The sequence below is a fragment of the Neomonachus schauinslandi genome, chromosome 2, assembly GCF_002201575.2.
Source record: "Neomonachus schauinslandi chromosome 2, ASM220157v2, whole genome shotgun sequence".
Lineage (NCBI taxonomy): Eukaryota > Metazoa > Chordata > Mammalia > Carnivora > Phocidae > Neomonachus > Neomonachus schauinslandi.
The window spans coordinates 16,339,504-16,361,063 of NC_058404.1; the positions used below are offsets into that span (position 1 = coordinate 16,339,504).

The 21,560-nt window shown below is 39.4% G+C and overlaps 1 protein-coding gene across 1 annotated transcript; it reads right to left on the bottom strand.

Moving 5' to 3' along the window:
- Positions 1 to 59: 59 nt before the first annotated feature.
- On the bottom strand, positions 60 to 20,506 carry UFSP2 (UFM1 specific peptidase 2). Its single transcript, XM_021694162.2, has 12 exons — positions 20,474 to 20,506; positions 18,938 to 19,016; positions 15,849 to 16,032; positions 15,701 to 15,767; positions 13,078 to 13,235; positions 12,498 to 12,690; positions 10,491 to 10,637; positions 7,666 to 7,830; positions 7,114 to 7,238; positions 5,461 to 5,537; positions 4,270 to 4,394; positions 60 to 179 (listed from the first exon to the last, which is right to left on the bottom strand). Exons 2-12 carry the CDS (start codon positions 18,999 to 19,001, stop codon positions 93 to 95), a joined length of 1,392 nt encoding a protein of 463 aa, XP_021549837.1. The 5' UTR covers positions 19,002 to 19,016; positions 20,474 to 20,506; the 3' UTR covers positions 60 to 92.
- Positions 20,507 to 21,560: the final 1,054 nt, after the last annotated feature.

Sequence of the window (21,560 nt, forward strand, 5' to 3'; positions counted from 1 at the left end):
GACTACACCCAGGATTTAAAGCGAAGTTAAACTTAGTCTTTATTAACAAATTTGTAATACAACTTTACTACAGCCTTTGAGTCTAAGATATTTTAAAAAATATTTGGTCGCTGAGGAAGACATAAATTATAGTAAGCATCTTTGTTCCAAAAGTCTGGGCCCTTCCATCCACACCAGCCCTAGATTTGGGAGAAGGGAAAGGAAAACCTTTTACTAGATTATAGGATTACATGATCAAAGCTGTAACATTTTACAATCCCATTCTGTCAGCTGGATCCCAGAATAAGACTACTTATATAACTCAAAAGATTTGAACTCCTATAAAGCATAGGAAAGTAACATACTCGAGTCCATTTCAGATGGAGTTAAAAAAATTTTAATTTTACAGTATTTAATCATAGATAAAAAAGAAAAAGCTTCCTTATGGTAACTGTTACTCCAAATATCACATTTTTTTTTAACATCTTTTTTTTTTAAAGATTTTATTTATTTATTTGACACAGAGAGCGAGAGAGAGCACAAGCAGGGGGAGCAGTAGAGGGAGAGGGAGAAGCAGGCTTCCTGCCAAGCAGGGAGCCCGATGCGGGCCTTGATCCCAGGACCCTGAGATCATGACCTGAGCGGAAGGCAGACACTTAACCATCTGAGCCACCCAGGCGCCCCCCAAATACCACATTTTTACTGAGTCTAAGTTTTATAATTCTGGCAGTCAACGGCAGGTAGGTCATAGTTGAATTGGCAATCTGTTTTTCTTAGCAGTCCTTTAAAGGCTGTCTTAGGGACCACGCTGTGTGTCTTAGCTATGAGGAAGTGTGGCAGGGAGAAATCTGTGCTGGCCTCTTGAATTGCCCTTCACTGTCCTCAGGCTATAATCCTTCCACTTTCCATTCTTTTCCATCGTTTTCCCCAGCAGAGAAAATTACTTTCAAAGTCTCACTGTGAATACAAATTCACAAAATCTCTTCTAGAGCCATTGATTTATTTTCTTAAAGACCCAGCTAATGACTAGTCCGAGTTATCTGAAATGAAATGCTTTGCTTGCAAAATACTTGTTAGGAGGTCAGCTAGAACTCTTAAAATAAATACCACTGGGTGAGTGACAAGTAGTGTGGTCTTATCCCTTAGCCTAACTAACTTGGAAGCTGCTGTGTATTCTGGCAGTGACCTAGAGCTAAAGTTCATGGTTTCTACAGAAGATAGTGTGTAGCTCTATTTTTTAGTGTGGAGGTTGGAGGGCTGAGTAGAGACGCTCTTTAATTTTTGCATTTTTCTTTCTCTGATTGCAAAAATAAGATCTACATTATCAAAGTTCAAATGAAAGTAAAAAGTCCTCCATCAGTCCTATCTGCCCCCAGGTAACCACAAAATTTGTGGGGTTTTTTTTTTGTCTTTGAGACCTGTTTCTATATGTAAATAAGCTTCTTTTTTATTATCTTTTTAAGCAAAACTTTTTCTAATAAATTTAATGTCCTAAAATCTGTTTTCTTAATGATGAATAAAGGCTTATACTCTCTGTTTTAATCTTTTAGGCCTTTTCCAGATAACCAGACTCAAATTATTTTATAAAGAGAAGTGGGTAGAGAGGATGCCCAAACCAGAAACTGATGGGAGTAGACAGGGTGCTCTTTTTCTCCGAGGCGACAAGTTCCCTTTGGGAACTTCAAACAGGAAAGGACCCACAAGAGGGTCAAGAGAGGCCAAGCAGAGGCAGAACTGTCCCTACAGCCCTTGCCAGACTGAATGTTTGTGTCCTTCCAAAATTCATGTTGAAAGCTAGTCTCTAAGGTGATGGTATGTGGAGGCGGGGCCTTTGGGACGTGACTAGGTTACGAGAGTGGAGCCCTCATGAACGGGATTAGTGCCTTCATTAAGGAGGCCCCTTCCACTGTGTAAATACAGTGAAAAAGTCTGCTGTCTGTGAACTCGTAAGTGGGGCTCACCAGACCAAACCTGCTGGTGCCTTGGATTTCCCTGCTCCCAGAAGTGTGAGGAATACATTTCTATTGTTTATAAGCCACGCAGGCTATGGTGTTCTGTTACAGCAGCCCAAGCTCTGAGACACTGCTCTAGATTCTCGAGTCAGTGAGAGTCATTACTACTGACGGCCAGGCCTTGGCTTCGTGGTTCCTTACACGTGCGAAAAGGGCAGAGGGTTTTCTACAACTGAAAACTCTACAGAAATCTAACTAGCAAAGAAGGACAGTACAATCCTCAGAGAAAGTAATCAGGGACAATGCCTTATTCTATCCAACTGCTTCAGAAAACCCTATCTAGACAATTCCATCTACTGCAAAGTTCCTCAAACTAGCCAGAAAGAAGTAATCATACCTCTCATTAAAATAATGAAGGCTCCTCATTGCCTGTAAGTTAAAATCTAAGTGCTGTGCTTCTCGGCCTGGCTCACAGTTTTAGCCCTTGCCTATCCCTCCAGCCACACCTCCTCGCCGGCTCTAATCATGTCAAACTGCCAAAACTGGGCATGTTCTGGGAACATGGCCTGCTGTCCTTTCACGGTCTCTAAAGGATCCCTCTACTGATCAGCTTTGTAAACTCTACCTTCGATAACCGTATTTTTTCTGGGGAATACTTTTCGGATCTCTTTTGTCTTCTACACTAGATTAAGAGCTTTTTTTTTTTTTTTTTTTTTAATATTTTATTTATTTGACAGAGACACAGCGAGAGAGGGAACACAAGCAGGGGGAGTGGGAGAGGGAGAAGTAGGCTCCCCGCAGAGCGGGGAGCCCGATGCGGGGCTCGATCCCAGGACCCTGATATCATGACCTGAGCCGAAGGCAGATGCTTAACGACTGAGCCACCCAGGCGCCCCTAGACTAAGAGCTTCTTAAAGACCTTTTTTAATACCCCTATTGCTTCGGACAGTGGACGCGTCTTAGTACTTAATGATGAGTGAGGGACCACTTGGCTACAAAAAGAGAGTAAATATTGCTCCCACTTCCGTGTGCTGGCAGAAAACATTTCACAGATTTCCAAGTCCAAATGCCTTGAAAGATAAAAGCAGGACACATTTATCTCCTGTATTTATAGTCTTATCGCTGGCGAAATAGTTTACTAAACTGGGCTATAAAAGAATTCAGCCACACACACACCAAAGCTCTTTATGTACTAAACCCCTCATCCTTAGGGCTTTGGTAACTTCATGCAGTTACATTCTGTTCAACTTCTGGAAGTGTCTCACGAATGAATTTCAATGCTAAACCACCCAAATCCCTAGGAACTGTGTTTAAAAAAAAAAAAAATGACCTAACTATACGACAACTTCAAAATTCAGAGAAGGCTTTTTATTGGTATTAGCGATGTTGACTTAAGTGGCAACACAAGAAAAATGAAGGGTAGTGGGTAATTGTAGGATATATTCATTGGTTTGTGGCTGAAAAGGCTGTATGCATTCTTTGTAATTTTAATATATTTGGCAAAAAATATAGAAGTTAAAATTCAAGTTATGTCTTATTATACTTGCCTTCTAAAGTTTTAGTATGAGTTTTCACATGTGAGAATTAGCTGCCTATGCATTAGGTTAAACTTATACCTCCTTTTTTTTTTTTTTTAAAGATTTTATTTATTTATTTGACAGAGAGAGACACAGCCAGAGAGGGAACACAAGCAGGGGGAGTGCGAGAGGGAGAAGCAGGCCTCCTGTCGAACAGGGAGCCTGATGTGGGGCTCGATCCCAGGACCCTGAGGCCATGACCTGAGCCGAAGGCAGACACTTAACGACTGAGCCACCCAGGCGCCCTAAACTTATACCTCCTTTAACTGGTATTGTAAGTATCTACGAATACTCTTAAATTTGTCTCAAATCCAAATCCTTTCTAGAATGAGAATAAATTATATATAAATAAATTAGACGTAGTCAAGCCTCCATAATGTCCAACATACTACTTATTTTTGGTTAGTAATACAATTATAAAGGTTATTTAACCCACTCTATTTTAATACATTTGTTTATGCAAAACTGTAACATCTGCAAAAGAATATATTTATAAGCTCTTGGTTCCATTATTAAGTTCAATAACTAAGAAAGTCTTCATAAATCTAACCTGAATTTTGTTCTTTGCAATTCACTTTAGTTCCCTCTGGGACCTGGACAGTGTCTCTATCCAGAGAGCTCGTCCTCACAGCCCTAGAATACCTCCTGATAGTGTATATCACAGCCCTTGGTTTATAGCCTGTTTGTTAACGGCCAGTTTGTTCTCCTTTGCTTCTGGGTTCTTTGCCTTGCATCTACATTTGTGTTAAAAAGATACTTACCTTTTCCAAAATAACTTGTAGATCTTCAGCGCCTGTATAATGTGGATCTAAAATCAGAAATTTTATCTGCCCCGTAACCTCATTCCGTGCCACTCCTAGTATTGTGTGGGCCAGAACTCCTCCCCCTACAGCAAGAGAAATACGAAATATGAGAGGGCATGTATGAGTCGCAACTTCTTAATCGATTTCTTTTTTTTTAAGATTTTATTTACTTATTTGACAGAGACAGAGACAGCGAGAGCAGGAACACAAGCAGGGGGAGGGGGAGAGGGAGAAGCAGGCTCCCCGCCGAGCAGGGAGCCCGATGCGGGACTCGATCCCAGGACCCTGGGATCATGACCTGAGCCGAAGGCAGACGCTCAACCGACTGAGCCACCCAGGCGCCCCTCAATTTCCATTTAAAAAGATTATTTGGCCTATTGATTGATATAACACAGTATTAGAGGTGACTAGCCTGTATTATAAAAGACCACAATGTCAAGTACACTCTGAGAAGATAAAATTGTATCTTTTAAAATTGGAAAAGATACAATCATATCTGTACTCACATCAGGTTTCTATTCCACTGCCATATCCATGGGATTACCCACACTGGATTTAGAAAGGGCTATGGAGGGTCACAGTCACCGCTGTGAAGCCTTGCTCAGCACACACGCAATGTTGCCTCTGCTCTGAGCGCCTCCCGTGGGACAGCCCATCTACCCGTTCCGGTCCTCCTGATACTCTGCCAAGTCTGTCTCCCTGCGTATCTTACATACCAGTCTTAGTCTGCCTCTGTCATCTCAGATCAAGTCTTGTTCTTCACAGAGGCATCAACATTTAGATCAACTCCTCTAATCCCCTTTACAAATAAAGCCCAGAGAGGTGAAGCAATTTGTATAATGCCACACAGCCAGCCAAGTTAGAGACAGCACCAAGAGGCTCAACTGAGTGACCACTGTTCTCCACTCTTCAAATATTTCAACAGTTATCACTTCTCTTCTTAGCTTTTACTTCTGGTTATTACAATCTTTCTTATAACTTTCCTCCCACCTTAAAAATTGAAAAATATCCAGAGGTCAGTATGTACGGTATGAAAGCTAATTTTAAAATGTTTACAAATGACTGATTTTATGTGACATTATTTATATTAACAACAAATTTTACAAATTCTCTTTACCCAAAGAGCCAAAGATGTCCAAAACACCTTACCGATCATGACTGGAGTTCCTTCAGTCTGGAAATGATTAGCCAGCTCCCGTCCTTGAGAGGCCATTTCACAACCTTGGCTAGAAAGAAATCATCTTCCATCAGATGAACGACTTCTCACACTAAGGTCAAATAAGGAGTTTGGGAGCCAGTGTTTTCTACCGTTTTGTTTTCTTTCTTAGTTATTGAAAAAAACAGGAAATAAATTTAAATAACATTAAGTGGTAGGGAACTGACTTGAGAGCAATTTAAAGCACCATAACCTCTCGATGTATTTAAGGCCACTAAATGTGTTAGGAAAGAAGCAAGAAGACCTTGCTTCTTTGCTTCTGGAACTGCATAAAGAAGGATTTTTAACGGATGAGTGAAAGTGGTCACCTTGATGGCCATGGGGCTCTTATGGGGGGATTTAATTTCAGAAGAATGAGTTTTAAGTCCTGGGTTCTTGTCTTCTTGCCATCAGACTCCGTCTGTACCTCCTCATCTTTAGACTGGGACCAATCACCCCTGCCCTGTCTACATGGCAGGAGATTCGGGACCAAAACAGATGATATCTATGAAGCCAAAGTGAAAACTGCAAAATGTTTTCAAGTACAACGTATTATTTTAGGCAATATTTCAATGTCCTATACAATCTGTCCTTTTGAGAAGAGAGAAAGATGGCCAGATGAAGGGAGATTATTTTTTAGATTGGAGGTGCCAGGTGGTGGCTAACCCTTAGCTCTTGCTTAGTAAGGAACGTATGAAGTTTTAATGTGCCAAAATGTTCACTTTTGAATCACCATATGCTTCACTACTTAATCTATCATTTATTTGTCAGCTCTGGTTTCCACACACAATCCAAACTGCAATTGTGAAAACATACGTTCTTGGACATAAGCACATGGGACAAAAAAGGATAACGTTACTGTATCTATTGAGGTTATTATAATAGAAAAAGTATTTAAAACATAAGCTCACTAATAAGGAATAAGCCAGTTACTGTCATAGAAATCAATCTTAGTTATTATTTGCTCATATTTTATTTTTATTTTTTTAAAGATTTATTTACTTTAGAGAGAGTGAGCGAGAGAGAGAATTTCAAGCAGACTCCATGCTGGGCGCAGAGCCTGACACAGTGCTCGATCCCAGGACCCTGCAATCATGACCTCAGTATTTGCTCATATTTTCATGCTAGACTTATGGCTAAACTGTACTGGGAAAAAAATGAATATATTATTTGGACATATTATTAGTTTACTGGCATCTTAAGAAGAAAAAGGGCAGGAGGTACACAGAAAGGGCAGTCATAGATCAACATTTGATTTTTTCCTTTTAAGACTTTTTAAAGACTTGAGGATAAACAAAAAGTTGACTTTCTGTAACTCCAGTCAAAGTTGACAAATTTCCAAGTGTTCCTCTTCTTGGCTAAATTAGGTCTACACCATGCAAGTATATATTGCAAAGTTTACTCATCAACTCAAAGCCTTCTAAAAAATAACCAAAAAATTCAGGGTTTAAAAAATGAGATTTGTAAAGCAATGAGGCAATGTGGAGGAGAGAAAGTAAAAACAGTGAGGAGGAAGAGAAAGGAGAGAATATATAATTTTCCTCTTTTTTAATAAAATGACAAACTTGCTTCGAAATGATATCACTAATTTCTTAAAGTGTCCTCACCTGACAAACAGTATTTTTGAAGTTACACCAATCAGTTGGTTCAGTACCAGCTGTACCTCAATAGATCCAATCCATTGCCGTGATCCAACAAACGTTGCTGGTTTGTCCCCGGCATCAACTAGAGCCTTTGTGTAATTAAAAACACAGAAAAATCCATACACAAGACAACTATTAAAAACTACTTTTAGGACCTTTTCCCTGATTACGAGTATGTTTTTTTTTTTCCTTCAAAACAGAAATAAGTCTGTACCAAGAGGTAATAATCATTATTAGTAGTATATGAAGGCTAATGAAATGTACAATTGATTAGAATTTTATTTATTTATTTATTTTTAAAGATTTTATTTATTTATTTGAGAGAGAGGATGAGAGAGAGAGAGAGCACAAGAGGGGGGAGCGGGAGAGGGAGAAGCAGGCTCCCTGCCGAGCAGGGAGCCCGATGCGGGACTCGATCCAGGGACTCCAGGATCATGACCTGAGCCGAAGGCAGTCGCTTAACCAACTGAGCCACCCAGGCGCCCTGATTAGAATTTTAAATGGCATGTTCTGTACCTGCTGAATTTCCCTGTGTGTTGGAATGGATCTCTCTGTGTAGCCTTGGTGTTTGAACCAAGAGCAGATTGTCTGCAGAGATCGGTAAGCACAGCCCCAGCCACTGTCATCCATCCGGTCCTGCATGTAGTGATGATAACCATAGATGCCCTGGACCACATAAATCTATATAAAAAGAATACAGTAACATACTAATTTAAGATAGATGCACATATTCTATACATACATCCAAGACAAGTTTACTGTTCTCAGAGCTGGACTGTTACTTCAGTTCCTTACAAAAATGCCTTCAGAGAACTACAGTCGAACATGATACTTTCTTGGCTTTTTATTAAATGTCCAGAGTTGTTACCACAGGCTCTAAGGCCTGGCAAGTCCTGCCCTCTGGCCTCCTCTCCAATGTCATCTTGTACCACTTTCCCCTGTTGCTGGCTCTGCTTTAGGTTCAGATATGCCCGGGGCAATCTGATGTCAGAGCCTTATGGTTTGCTCTGCCTGGAACACTTTTCCCAAATAATTTGCAGCTCTGCACCCTTACTTCACTTGGGTCTCTGCTCAAATGTCAGAGGCCTTCCATGATCACCCAACCTAAAAATGGCATGCTTTACTCCCTCACCACCCACCTCCTGCCGTGGCTGTCACTCTATCCTGCTTTATTTTTTTATTTTTCAAAGCACTACTTGACACCTTACTTATTACTTTTTAAATCTCTGCTTAACCACACTAATATGTGAGTTTGATAAGGGCAAGTATTGTGTCTTCTTTCTTTCTGGGCCCAAGCTTCTACAGTGGGTCTGGCAAACGGTTAATAGTCAATGAATGTTTACTGAATAAATGATGAAGGAAGGAATAAAGGAATGAACAAACAAAGGGGCCATTTAATGGGACATATGAAGAATATTTTTCCAATTTTGTAAACCTGCCATTGATTACAGCCCAGGTATGCTATTTAAATATCCTTAAGTAAAGGCCAAGATCATATAACTTCTTTCTTGTAGTATAATGTTAAGAATACTCATGTGTTTTTTTCTCCACAAACTGGTGTAAGGTAGTATTTTTTTAAAAATTAGGTAAGAAGAAGTATGGACAAATATAGAATCCTCACCCAACAATTAGACAATATATTTTCTTCTCAAGCACACATAGAAAATTTTTGGCTAGAACATTGTGGTAGGTGGAGAAATGGTCCCCAAATGGTATCTATCTCCTAATCCCTGGAGCCTGTAAAGGCTACCTTATATGGTCAGAAAGCAAAAAAAAAAAAAAAGGGGGGGGGGAAATCTCTGCAGATGTGATTAAATTAAAGATCTTAACATACGGGAAATTTTCCTGGACTATCCAAGGTGGGCCTGAAATGCAACCACAAGCATCCTTGTGAGAGAGCGGAGAGGGAAATCTGACACAGGGGGAGAAGAGGAGGCAACGTGACCACAGAGGCTGATGGGAGCGATGCACCAAGCAGTGCCGGCAGCCACCACAGCTGGAAGAGGCACGGGATGGATTCTCCCCAAAGCCCTTGCAGGGAGCATGGCCACACTGACACCTGATTTCAGCCTCATTATAGGGATTTCGGACTGGTGGCCTCCACAACTGAGAGAATACATCTGTGTAGTTTTAAGCTACCAAATCTGTGGTTTCTATAGCATCCACAGTAAATGAATATGTCTCAATAAATTTCAGAATCTGTACCACATAAAAGTTGTTTCTGACCGGCAGGCAAAAGAGTCAGAAATCAGTAAAAATACATACACACATACCTACATAAATAAATTCTAATATATTTGGATGTTAAAAAACACTTTGAAATAATACACAGATTAAATAAGAATCGTAATAGAAGTGTGAAGATACCTAGAACTGAATAAAACTAAAATACTTCAAATTAAAATCTGTGAAAACAGTGCTTTGCTTGAAATTTAAAACCTTAAAGTAGAGAATAAAAAAGATTAACAATATGCAAAATGCCCAACTTAAGAAGCGAGAAGAAAAACAACGAATCAAAGAAAGTAAAGGAAGAAGAAAGAGCAAAAAATTGATGAAATAGAATATAGAAGTCACAATAAAGGGGGTCAATAAAGCCAAAACTTAAAAAAAAAAAAAGGCATAAAAATGATATAAAGAATGAAAAAAAAAATCACTACAACTACAGAAGAGACTAAGACCTAGGTAAATAGAACTTAGAAAAATGAAAAAAGTCCTATAACCATTAATAAAATTAAATCTTATTAAGAATGTTCTCACAAAGAAAATGCTAAGCACAGCATTATTTTATAGGTAAGTTTAACCAAATGATCAAAAAAAGATCATGCCGATCCTACAGTAACTCCTCTAGAAAATTAAAAAAATAAAAAAGGGAACGCTCCCCAACTCTTTCCATGAGCCAGGATATTATTGACACAAAAATGAAATAAGAACAATGTGAGGAAAGAAATTCAGAAGCCAATCTTATTCATGAACACATACGCAAAAATCTTAAAATGTTAGCAAATGAAATCCAGCAAAGAATAAAAAGTAATAATGAATCATGCTCATTAATTAGTGTGATTTCTCAGGTTCAAAATGAAAATAAATGGGGATCAGCCTTTAAATAAATTAGGGAATGGAATTTCCATAGGAAAACTGTGGTACATACTATTTATGACCTTTTTAGAGTACTGTGAATACTGCTATTTTAAGCAACAATTATTATAAGAAACAGGTGGTAAATTTTGTTTTAGAGACGACATACATTCTGAATCAATCCTTAAAACTTCCACTGGATACACACAAAAAATCACCACTGACACGGATCATCAGTTGACTCCATAAATAATTATTAAACTCACCATACCAGTCTCTATGTTAGGTGGATTGAGATAAGTATGCGGATTTCTAATGTAACCATCCTTGTATGGTTCACCTGGAAAGTGATAAGCATTAGACCTTCTGAAATACGGTCTGTCATGAGGCAGATTGAAGAGGTCATGTAATTCCTAAATGAAATCAGAATCAATAGAAGAGAAAAAAGTTAAATAACTCAGACTCCTCACTCATCAGTAAACTAATTCAAACTAAAGACAGAAAACAAAATTAACTATATATTGGCTATAAAAGTTATCAAACACACTTTTAATATAATTCACTAAGGTCGAAGAGAGTGAGATTTAAACTACAACCAAATGAGAGTTATGTATGTTTTTCCATGGATATGGGTCGAAACTAGAAGGGAACACAGAAAAAATGAAAATGCAGTTGAGCCTTGAACAATGTGGGGATTAGAGACACTGAGCCCTCACACTGTCGAAAATCCACATGTAGATTTGACTCCTCAAAAACTGAATAGCCTACTGTTGACTGGAAGGCTTCCGAGAACATACACACGTTAATGACTTATACATATTTTGTATATGTACTATATACTGTATTCTTACAATATAGTAAGCTACAGAAAAGAAAATGTTATTAAGAAAATCGTAAGGAAGGGAAAATACATTTACAGTGCTATACTGTATTTACTGAAAATAATCTGTGTACGAGTGGACTCTTGCAGTTCAAACCTGTGTTATTCAAGGGTCAACTGTAATTTGTCAGAGTGAGAGAAGTCACATAATTTCAAATTAATTATTTATCATAACAGTCTGTTAAAATACATCCAGGCTAAAGACTGGTTTTGAAACAGCCTTGTAAAATGAGTAAATTGTAATTAACAATGACAGATTTATATGACAGCATTCTGAAAAGTCACGCTTAAAGTACTTAACAAATACAAGGGGTGGTGAGTAAATTCTGGAGGAGACATTGGTGGTAGGGAACCAACCAATGTGGCATCAAAATTAAAATACACATACATGTTTAAAATGCAAAATTTTCCCAACTGTATAAAAACGTGACCCTTCCTCTGTAAAGTCTGACATTGTCGTTTTCGTGTCTCCTCAGTACTCTTGCAGCCGGAATGGGATCATCTGGCACCTCTGCAGGTCAGGTCCACCAGCACTTACAGACGGAGCAGAGCGTTACAGGACTCGCCCTCCTCCCAGGGACGGGTGCGGAAGATGCTCCCCTGGTATAATTTGATGGGTGCCAGGCAAGACCACACATCAAAAATATGCACTCCAAAACCAGTCATTTCATTAATAAATCTCAGTTCTTTGAATGCTGATCATGCTTTCTTCAACACGCCTCTAATAAAACCCAAATAACCCTGGGAGGTGGGGGGTAAAGTATTACCATAAATCCTAATTAGAATTAGCATAAATCCTAACTTTCCCTCCCTAACTGTAATCTTGTCTCTTTCACAAATCTGAAAGTAACGGAAGGGAAAAGGAATTTATTTATAAACACTCAGCAGCAGCTCAAGGCATGTAAGCATCTTTTCATTTCTGTATTTCAATATGGAAAAATTTCACAGAACATATGAACCACAATGAGTGTCTGAAATCAAAATGTTACATATGGTTTAGCATATATTTTCATTAACATACTTTTAAAAAAGTTATATGTCAATAGAAATTAAATAACACGTAAAAATAGTAGTCTGATTCTACTTTCATATTAAATCATAAAATAAGTTCCATTTATTAGAAATGTTTAAGTAAATATAAAATGAATGATGGTCATAGTTTTTCAAAGAATAAGTGTATTAGCTTTACTTTTCTTTCTTTCCCTTTTTTTTTTTTTAAGATTTTATCATTTGACAGAGAGAGAGAGAAAGCACAAGCAGGGGGAGTGGCAGAGGGAGAGGAAGAAGCTGCCTCCCCACTGAGCAGGGAGCCCGACCCCAGGACTGGAATCATGACCCAAGCAGAAGGCAGATGCTTAACCGACTGAGCCACCCAGGCACTCCTTGGTATTACCTTTCTATAGGCCTGCAGCTGACCATCTGGAATTCCTGATGGATATGAAATTGTTACAAGATTTTTTTCCCCTGGCAATAAAAAGTGCAATGGTTCAGGGACCACAATAGATGTTCCTTTCATATATTTCAAAATGCACTTCTCCGTATCAGTTAGCTGATTATGAATTGCATCAACTAGAAGTTTACGAACTCTGTGGAGGGAAATATTCAAGTGCATTAACAAAAGTTATAGTGGCTATGATAAATGAGAATGGAGAGTTAATATGTCCTAAATACAGTAAAAACCCCAACTGGACCAGGATTATTAAACGAAGTGTAAATTTATGCAAAATTAAGTAGACTGTGTATTTCCAATGTGTAGGTAAAGGGAAAACCTCTTAGGTTTTTGCATAGTACCCTACTTCCTCTAAATAAACATTTAATTACTAGATGACTCAGCTTAATAACAAACAAGGAATAAATCATAGTAAAAATAACAACAATCCTGGATATGTCTATATGATATTTAAAAACGGGCTCTGATTACTCTGGGGAGGAGTGCTTATTTAAATGTGTCAGTAGTAGTACAAAATACTTACTTTCCCCATGTTTCTTCTGGAGCAACAGATAGAACTACATCAACAGGTAAAGTCATACTAACATAGTGGTGTCCTCCGTTTTCTCTTTCAATGATGGGGGTTACGGCTCCCAGAGAGGTTGACATTTCCAGCATAAGATCTACATTTACTATTTGATGCTATAAAGATAAACAGCAATAGTCAACTTATAGCACATTGAACATTAAATATAAAGGGCAAGTAAAATGACTTTTTAAGGGCCATATATAAAGCTGTATTACAGTAAGTAGTTTAAAAGCACAAATCTTGGGCGCCTGGGTGGCTCAGTCGTTAAGCATCTGCCTTCAGCTCAGGTCATGATCGCAGGGTCCTGGGATCGAGTCCCACATCGGGCTCCCTGCTCGGCAGGAAGCCTGCTTCTCCCTCTCCCACTCCCACTCCCCCTGCTTGTGTTCCTGCTCTCGCTATCTCTCTCTCTGTCAAATAAAGAGATAAAATCTTTAAAAAAATAAAATAAATAAAAGCACAAATCTTATCTTAAAAAAAAAATCTCCTCTGCTTCAAAATAATCTGAGGAGAGGTGGAGAGGGAGTGGGGATGAAGATGAAATCAGACTGACCATTTGCTGATAAACATTTTTTTTTTAACATTTGTGTGTGTGTGTGTTGATAAACATTTAGCTGGTGTAGGGTTCATCAGGATTCACATATTATTCTACTTTTGTATAGACTTAAAGTGAAAAAAAAATCAAATGAACAAGATACAATAACCACACACCAAAGGAACTTTTAAACATACATTAGAACTATAAACCCCTGGCCTAAAGACATAGGAACTGTAAACAAATACTGAACTCCGTTAGTAGGTTTGATTTTGACAGTGGTATGGAATAACAACGCTGAAAACACTTTCTATTTTGAACAAATCTGGTAGAAGATTGAGAATACTGGAAGCCAGGTTTTTCACTGGCAAAGAGTTATGAATTCAGTGAGGTAGAAATAGAATTGGAAATATAAATATGATTTACATAGATAAATAGGAATGTATTGTGTGTGTGTGTCTGTGTGCGTGTATATGTATGTATACATGTATGGTATGTATGTATACATGTGCATGCTCCTTAGAGAAATGGCTGATTCCTGAGCTGGAACAGGGACGGTACATGACGTGCCTAGAACACCTTGTGGAAGAAATAGGAAGTACTCGAAAATACAGTGTCCAAAGGACACTGGAGCCGGCCTGAAAAAGCTTTCACTGGCCAAATCTTGGAAATGTGAGCATCCAAATAACTAATGAGAGTAACAGATTGTAACTCACTGCATAAAATAGGAACCTATGCTTCCATGCATATAATAAATAAATAGGGAAAAGCAAAGCTCTTCCTTATGGTATAATGTCATCTAAGAACTGTAGAAGGAAATGACAGAAAAATCACCACTTTGTAACCATCAGGTTAATGTTGGATTCAGACAAAAATTATCAGTTGATACTGGAAGTGGTGGGTAAAACTTTGGTGAGGAATAGGATAGCCTCTCACCATGAGATACTTACTACTTACAAGGGAAAAAATAGTGCCCTCACCCAGAGAAGAAAACCAGCAGACACCATGTGAAGTAAGTGATCAGAGTTAACGTCACCAATGCCAGAGGCCGACTGATAGCATATGCCTCTTTAATATGATGTGCTAAGGACGACATGACATCACCTGAATCTAGTCATGAGGAAGCCTACAACAAACCCCAACTGAGGAATGTTCTACAAAATAACCGACCCGTACTCCTCAAAATGTCAAGCTCCAACTACTCGTAATTCTCAAATCATCTGATCCACAGTCCACAGGTTCTTTAAATCTAACAGCTACCAATTGTAAATTTAACAGCTCATGTGGACATCTCACTGGTGTCTCAAACAATGTGACCAAAACTGACCTCCTGTCTTCCCCATCACCCATCTTTACCCAAGCAAGAAAATGGTCATCCCATAACCAATTCATTTCCAAGGATCATCCATTTTATCCCCTAAATATCTCTTGGATCCCTTCCCTCCTCTGTTACCATAGCTGCTGGCTTAGTTCTGCTTCTTCTGAAGTGGCCCCCACCTAGCTCTCCAACCTCATGTCCACCCTATTTTCCCGTAACAGCCTAGGAAAACACGGTAGTGTATTAACTTCATACAACTTCCTCCCCTGGAGTAGCTCCAATTTTCATCTCCAGTATTTGCCAAGTCTGTGGCATATGGCAGGTCCTCAATAACACTGGTTCAAAAAGCACCAGAACTAAGAACAAGGTGAAGAAAAATAAATCATTTATTATTTACTATCTCACAGCAAAATGTGTCTCTGTCATGTTTCAGAATGGTTCCTTTTTAAAGTAATTTGCAAACATACTCGAGCTGTGTATTTTTGTAGGAGTACAGAAAGCATCCCAAAAAAGGTATGTATTAAGATATGTGTTAATATGGAACAAAAGCTTAGACATGTAAAACAGAGATACAACCTCTGACAAGTCCTTTATTCTTTCTGGACCTCAATAATCTGATCTGTAAAAACTAAGAGAATTGCATTAAATAATCTCTAAGATCTCACTCCAGTCCAAATCCAAGGATTATAAATTTTTAACACTAAGAAGACAGGTGATTTGCTTACCATGTCTGATAACTTTTTGTCTTTCTTTCTCATAAATTTTCGTTTGGTATCTTCTTCCTGTTCAAAGCTAGATGTTTAATACACAAAGATGTTTATAATATGAGACGACATTTTGAAAACATTTCTAGCAATTTTCAAACATACTCACTGAATAAAGCGCATTATGTTCTTACAAGCAGAACTATCACTCAGTTCTCCTGGAATGGTGTTTATGTCACTGTTAGGCCATATGTACACTGAACTGTGGCAAATTCTGAACACAAGTGCATTTGAAGAAAGCTTGGTTGACAGGTCACTCAGCACATGTTTTAGTGCTTTCTTGATAAATATTTCTAAATTAAAAGCAAATAAATAGAAGTTAATGAGAAAAATCTTAAACTTTTCAACATGAATGATTCCAAACACATAAAAGTAGAACACAATAAAGTTGACTCCCAGATAACTATTCAGCAGATTCAATAATATTAAAAAAAAATTTTGCCTTTCTTTTAAAAAAATTGAGATAAAATTCACAGACCATAAAATTCATCCTTTTAACGTATACAATTCAGTTGCTTTTAGCATATTGACAAGGTTTTACAATCATCATTATCTAATTCCAAAACACCGTCATCACCCCAGAAGAAACCTATACTTATCAGCACTCATTCCCCATTCCTCCTACACTGACCCATGGCAACCACTAATCTACATTTTGTCCCTATAGATTTGCCTATTCTGAACACATCCTATAAATGGAATTGCACATTATGTGTCCTTTCATGTCTACCTTTCACCCTGTATAGTATTTCCAAGATTCATTCATATTGTAGCATTAATCAGTACTTCATTTCTTCTTATGGCTGAATAATATTCCCCTGAATGGATACAACACACTTTGTTTATCCATTCACAAGCTGATACATATATGGATTGTCTCTTTGCTTTCTGGTTATCATGAATAATGCTATGAACATATGCAAGTTATTGTGTGCATATATGTTTTCAACTCTCTTGGGGAGGTGATCACTTAAAAGTAAAATTGCTAGGTCACAGGGTAACTCTATGTTTAACCTTTTGAGGGACTGCCAAACTGTTTTCCAAGGGAGCTGCACTATTTTATATTCCACCAGCAACGTATGAGGACACAAATTACTTTCAAAACACCATATAACTTGTAGCAATAAAACTGTTGAATGAAATTCAAATTTCTTTGTAGTTCTTTTTCTCTTTGGACTCTATCCCACTAAGAATACAGTACAACCAAAGTACTGTATTCTAAAGTCAAAGTTTTTTCTGTGTAATGTGTCGTTAACCTGACACTTGTCTGACTTCATTTTCAGGGATTTCTTTTTAATTTACAATAATTTTTGAAATATGTAAAACATTTTCATGGTTCAAGAAGATATATTTAAAGAAGACAATATATACTTATTTTAGCTTTATATTCTTAAATCCTAAACCTATTTAACCTGGTGGTTAAAGTATTTAACTATCACACTGATATCTTGATAAATAAATACCTTGGGGTTTTGGTAGAGAAAAGATTCCTTATAACAAGTCAGATTTTAAGACATCTTGATGTGTTTCAGAAGGTCAAATTTAAAGATTTTCAGCTACACTACAAAAGACAAACATAATTCCTGGATTACCTTCTGTTTATCCCTAAAGGACCAAGAGATAAACTAATCTGAAAAAACTGTGATGTCTTTAAAGTTAAGCATCTCCTTCCTCTATATTTTCTCATTAATGATTCCCTTCACCGAATGTTTGAAAGAGTTTGATATTGTAGGAGTAATATAATCAAGTCAGAAGACAAACTCAAATATGTTAATTACTTGGTAAAAAGTATTGCAGCCCTTGTTTACATTTGAAATTACATTATTATATCTACTAATGGATTAATTATACTTTGCAGTAAGTTCATAGTAAAGTATATCTTCAATTTATATGGAGTTGTGAAATATAAGGCTTTAGCCACACAAGTTAACATATTAGAGAACTACACTTTACTAATAAGATAGGCCTGGAAATGAGTTTGATTTAGTCTTTGTAAGATGGTTCTCATCTGGATGGCACATTAGAAACACCCAGAAAGCTTACTGATGCCTGGGTCTCTGTCCCAGAGACTTACTTTCATTCATTTGGGAGTGGGGATTCGAATGGACCAAGACTGAGAGCAATTTTTTTAGCATAAAGGGATGAGTCAGAAAGAACATTCTGCGTTCTCTCCCTTCCTATTTCCACAGGGCCAGGAAACGATGGCCAGCTAGTGACCTCCTACAAGGAACTTGGCACTTTTCTTTTTTTTTTTTTTTAAAGATTTTATTTATTTATTTGACAGAGAGAGACACAGCGAGAGAGGGAACACAAGCAGGGGGAGCGGGAGAGGGAGAAGCAGGCTTCCCGCTGAGCAGGGAGCCCGATGCGGGGCTCGATCCCAGGACCCTGGGATCATGACCTGAGCCGAAGGCAGACGCTTAACGACTGAGCCACCCAGGCGCCCTGGAACTTGGCACTTTTTATTCCTTATCTTTCTGAACTTGTCTGTGGTTTCTGACACCACTGATCATACTTTTCATGAGTGATTTTATTTATTATCACGGTGTTAATGATCATCCTTCAGAGATATTCTTTCTCTCTAGTCCTGACCACCCACCCTCCCCTAAATTTCAGATTCAAATCACCCGATGCTTGCTGGGAATCTGCACTTGATATACTCTGGTATCTTAAATGAAACACCTTTCAAACGCAACTCATCTTTCTCTTCTGATATTCTTTACTTCTGTTTGTGGCCTTAGCCCAAGTCAGAGATAGGAAGACATCCTAGAATTTGCTTGATACAAACTCTGCTGATATTTCTCCCATAGAATTCTTATACCATTCCAAACAACATAACTTTCAAGAGGGTGGGCTCTGGAGACTCAGGGTTATGTATAGGTGCAAGTCTGCAATCTACATGCCTTGTTTACATCGTGCTCATTGTGGATATTTGTATTTATTGTGACAATTTTCTTCCAGTGGGCAGTGAAGTTCTTTTAAGAAAGGGGATATCTTTTTCTAATTTGCACAGAGAAGCCTCACAGGCTAGCAGTGGTGCTGGAACACAGTGCCTGTTTAAATCCAATTTACAGAACTCACTAACCACATGATTTGAGTTTATCCTCACTCAGTTTCATTTGCAAAATGAAGAGGATCCCAGTATATTTCACCATCAATTTTATAATAAAAAAGGAGAGTTTTTTTGGTCAGACCTACCATTAGCAGTAGCTAGCTGAAAAGCTAGATCAAGGCCTCCTCTTATTCTGAAGAGTATATCCATAGTCTCTGAAATCACCTAAGACAGAGAACCAAAATTCCATTGTAAAACAAAACAAATTCATCCTCATACAAGTGAGACTCAATTCTACTTCTGGAAATTTGTTCTAATGAAATAAAGTTCAGTAAAAATTTAACTTTAATAAAAAAAAAACTGGAAACTACCTAAATAGTTATTAATAAGAAGTCAGTTAAAGAACAATACTACCATACAAATACTAGGCAATCAATCACTTGAACAATTTGCACTATGAAGAGTTCTACAGTTGCCATTTGGACAAAAAATATTTAAGGACAATGAAAAATACTGAAGAAGACAAAAGTTAAAAAGGCAAGAGCACTTTAACTCTGTATGATTTTGCACAATGTAACTAATCGCTCAGTACTTTTGCACTTTTCTGTAAAATTGGCAAAATCTATTTCATAGGGTTGTTGGGATGATTCCACAAAAGATCTTAAGTGAAAGGACTACAACCTCCCTAGGCTTCTGAACTGAGATCCTCTCTGAAGAAATAATATTTAAGCTGAGATGTGAAGGGTAAGTAGGTATGAGCATTAACAATTGCAAAGGAAAGAGGCGGGTGGAGGTGGGAGAACCCATTCCAGGCAGGGGCACAGATTGGTGAAGATCTGCTTGAAAGAACACTTAAGAGACTACCACAGATGTTGAGATCTGATGGCGACAAAGACAGGGAAGGTAGGAGCAGAGTAAATGACAATTGACAGCCATGTAGAAATAGAATGCATAGGATCTGATTACTGATCAGATGTTCAGAAGTTGAGAAGTGGAAGATGTCAAGGATGATTTCCAGGTTTTTGGCATGCACAACAGGGTGGATTTACTGAAATGCGGATCACTGGACGAAGAGCGGGTGTGGGATGAGGGGAGGTGGAAATAAGGAGTCAGTTTTGAACTTGCTGAGTTTGAAATACGGATCAATTATCCAAGTGAAGGTAGATATAGATCTAGAGCTCGGAATACAATTGCCAAATCTGGAGATACAAATCTGGGAGGAGGCACAGGGTGTAAAGAAAAGCATCCTTGAAGAACACTACATCTAGGATAGGGCTTGGAGGACCTCGCTGAGCAATCAGGAGGGAAACCGGGGGAGTGCGACATCACCGGAGCTAAGGGAATAGAGTATTTGAAGGAAGTCACTCATATCTTTCCCAGGTCCAATACTTCAAATCTTCAAAGACGCCAAATAATCCCTCGTTCACAAAATGCATTCACAAGGAGGAGGCGCGGAGAGCGCAGGTCCCACCGCGGCTGAACTGGGATAGTCTAGGCTGTGCGGGGCAGTTTCCCTCCGGCTCTACCAGGGAGAGACCGAGAGAAAGGCGGCCCAAACCACCGAGTTCGCAGCTGCCACTGTGGGCCCCGGTAATGCCAGCTCCTTTCAAGGGCTTGGACCCACGACGGCTACGAAAGTCCGAGGGGAAACGCAGGGGTCGATTGCCAGCGGAGGTACTCACCAGGTCGGCTACGTGGCTATGACACGGGCGCTGACGTCCGCGCAAGGGCTCAGCACGCTGGCCCGGAAGTGGAGTTTCCAGGGGCGGAGCCTGGGAAGGCTGACTACAACTCCCAACATGCCCCGCAGCAACGGTATGGGGCGTACCTTTCCACAGCTCCTCGCGGATGGATAATGGGGCGGGTAGCAGAAGTCTTTTCTCAGTAAATTCTATTGGTTGAATCCTTCGCATTCTACCCACACTCTTAAGTCTTTATGTATGTTCCTCGATGCGGCTTCGAACTCTCCACATGTCCTTCCGTAGCGTACTTTGAAACGAGTTCTCCCGTACCCGAGGCAACGCGTCACAACAAACACCTGCGACCACAGTCAATCTCGGCAGTGCGTGGAGCGTGTGGAGGCGCTTCGCAGCGAGGCCTCGCGCGGGAAGCGCTTGCGCGAGGTGGCTCGCAGCACTTGTCGCTCCTGCCGCTGAGTTAACCCGGACCCGACCTCAGACGACCTGGTCCCGGCTATCGGACTGGGTGTCCTTCTGACAGGTGACTTGGTCCTCGGGGCCGCAGGGTGTTGGCCTTTAGATACCTACCTACTCCCTACCTGCTCCGCGCCTGTTTTCTTAATGGGAAGTCTTTTTCCTGTCGCCTCAGCCAGACGTTTTCCTCCCCTCCTTCAGCGCCTCCTCCCTTCAGCGCTTTAAGCGTGAGGGACCTTACCAAATTCACTTGTGCTACACTGAATTACGTACTCGCCCGCTTAGACTGGAAGCTCCCTGGGGCCAGGAGCCACGCCCTTTGCAATGTTTGCCCTCAGCGAGCTTCACCCAGAGGGGGGCGGTTTGCAAAGTGTTTGTTAAATGAATGAACGATTCTGTAAATGTTGCTCAAGAAGAGTTAAATAGTGGACAATTTCAAGGCGGGAGCTTCTCTCCTTTCCTCCTCCCCTCTGTGGCTCGCTTTGTTGTGTGCCAGGCGCTGCGCAGGCACTGGAAACGCGGTGGTAGGGTAGAGTCAAACTCACCCCGGTTCCTGCCTTCGTGGAGCCAACAGTTGAGTGGGGAAAACAGCTGTTAATTAAAGGATTCCCGCACG

Bases quoted from the DNA above. Each gene is read 5' to 3' on its own strand.
- UFSP2 (XM_021694162.2), bottom strand. From the start codon at position 19,001: ATGGATATACTCTTCAGAATAAGAGGAGGCCTTGATCTAGCTTTTCAG. The intron at 13,236-15,700 runs GTAAGCAAATCA...TTATCTTTATAG, and splicing joins ACAAAAAGTTATCAGACATG to CATCAAATAGTAAATGTAGA. The intron at 5,538-7,113 runs GTGAGGACACTT...ATTTCTTTCTAG, and splicing joins TCAAAAATACTGTTTGTCAG to CCAAGGTTGTGAAATGGCCT.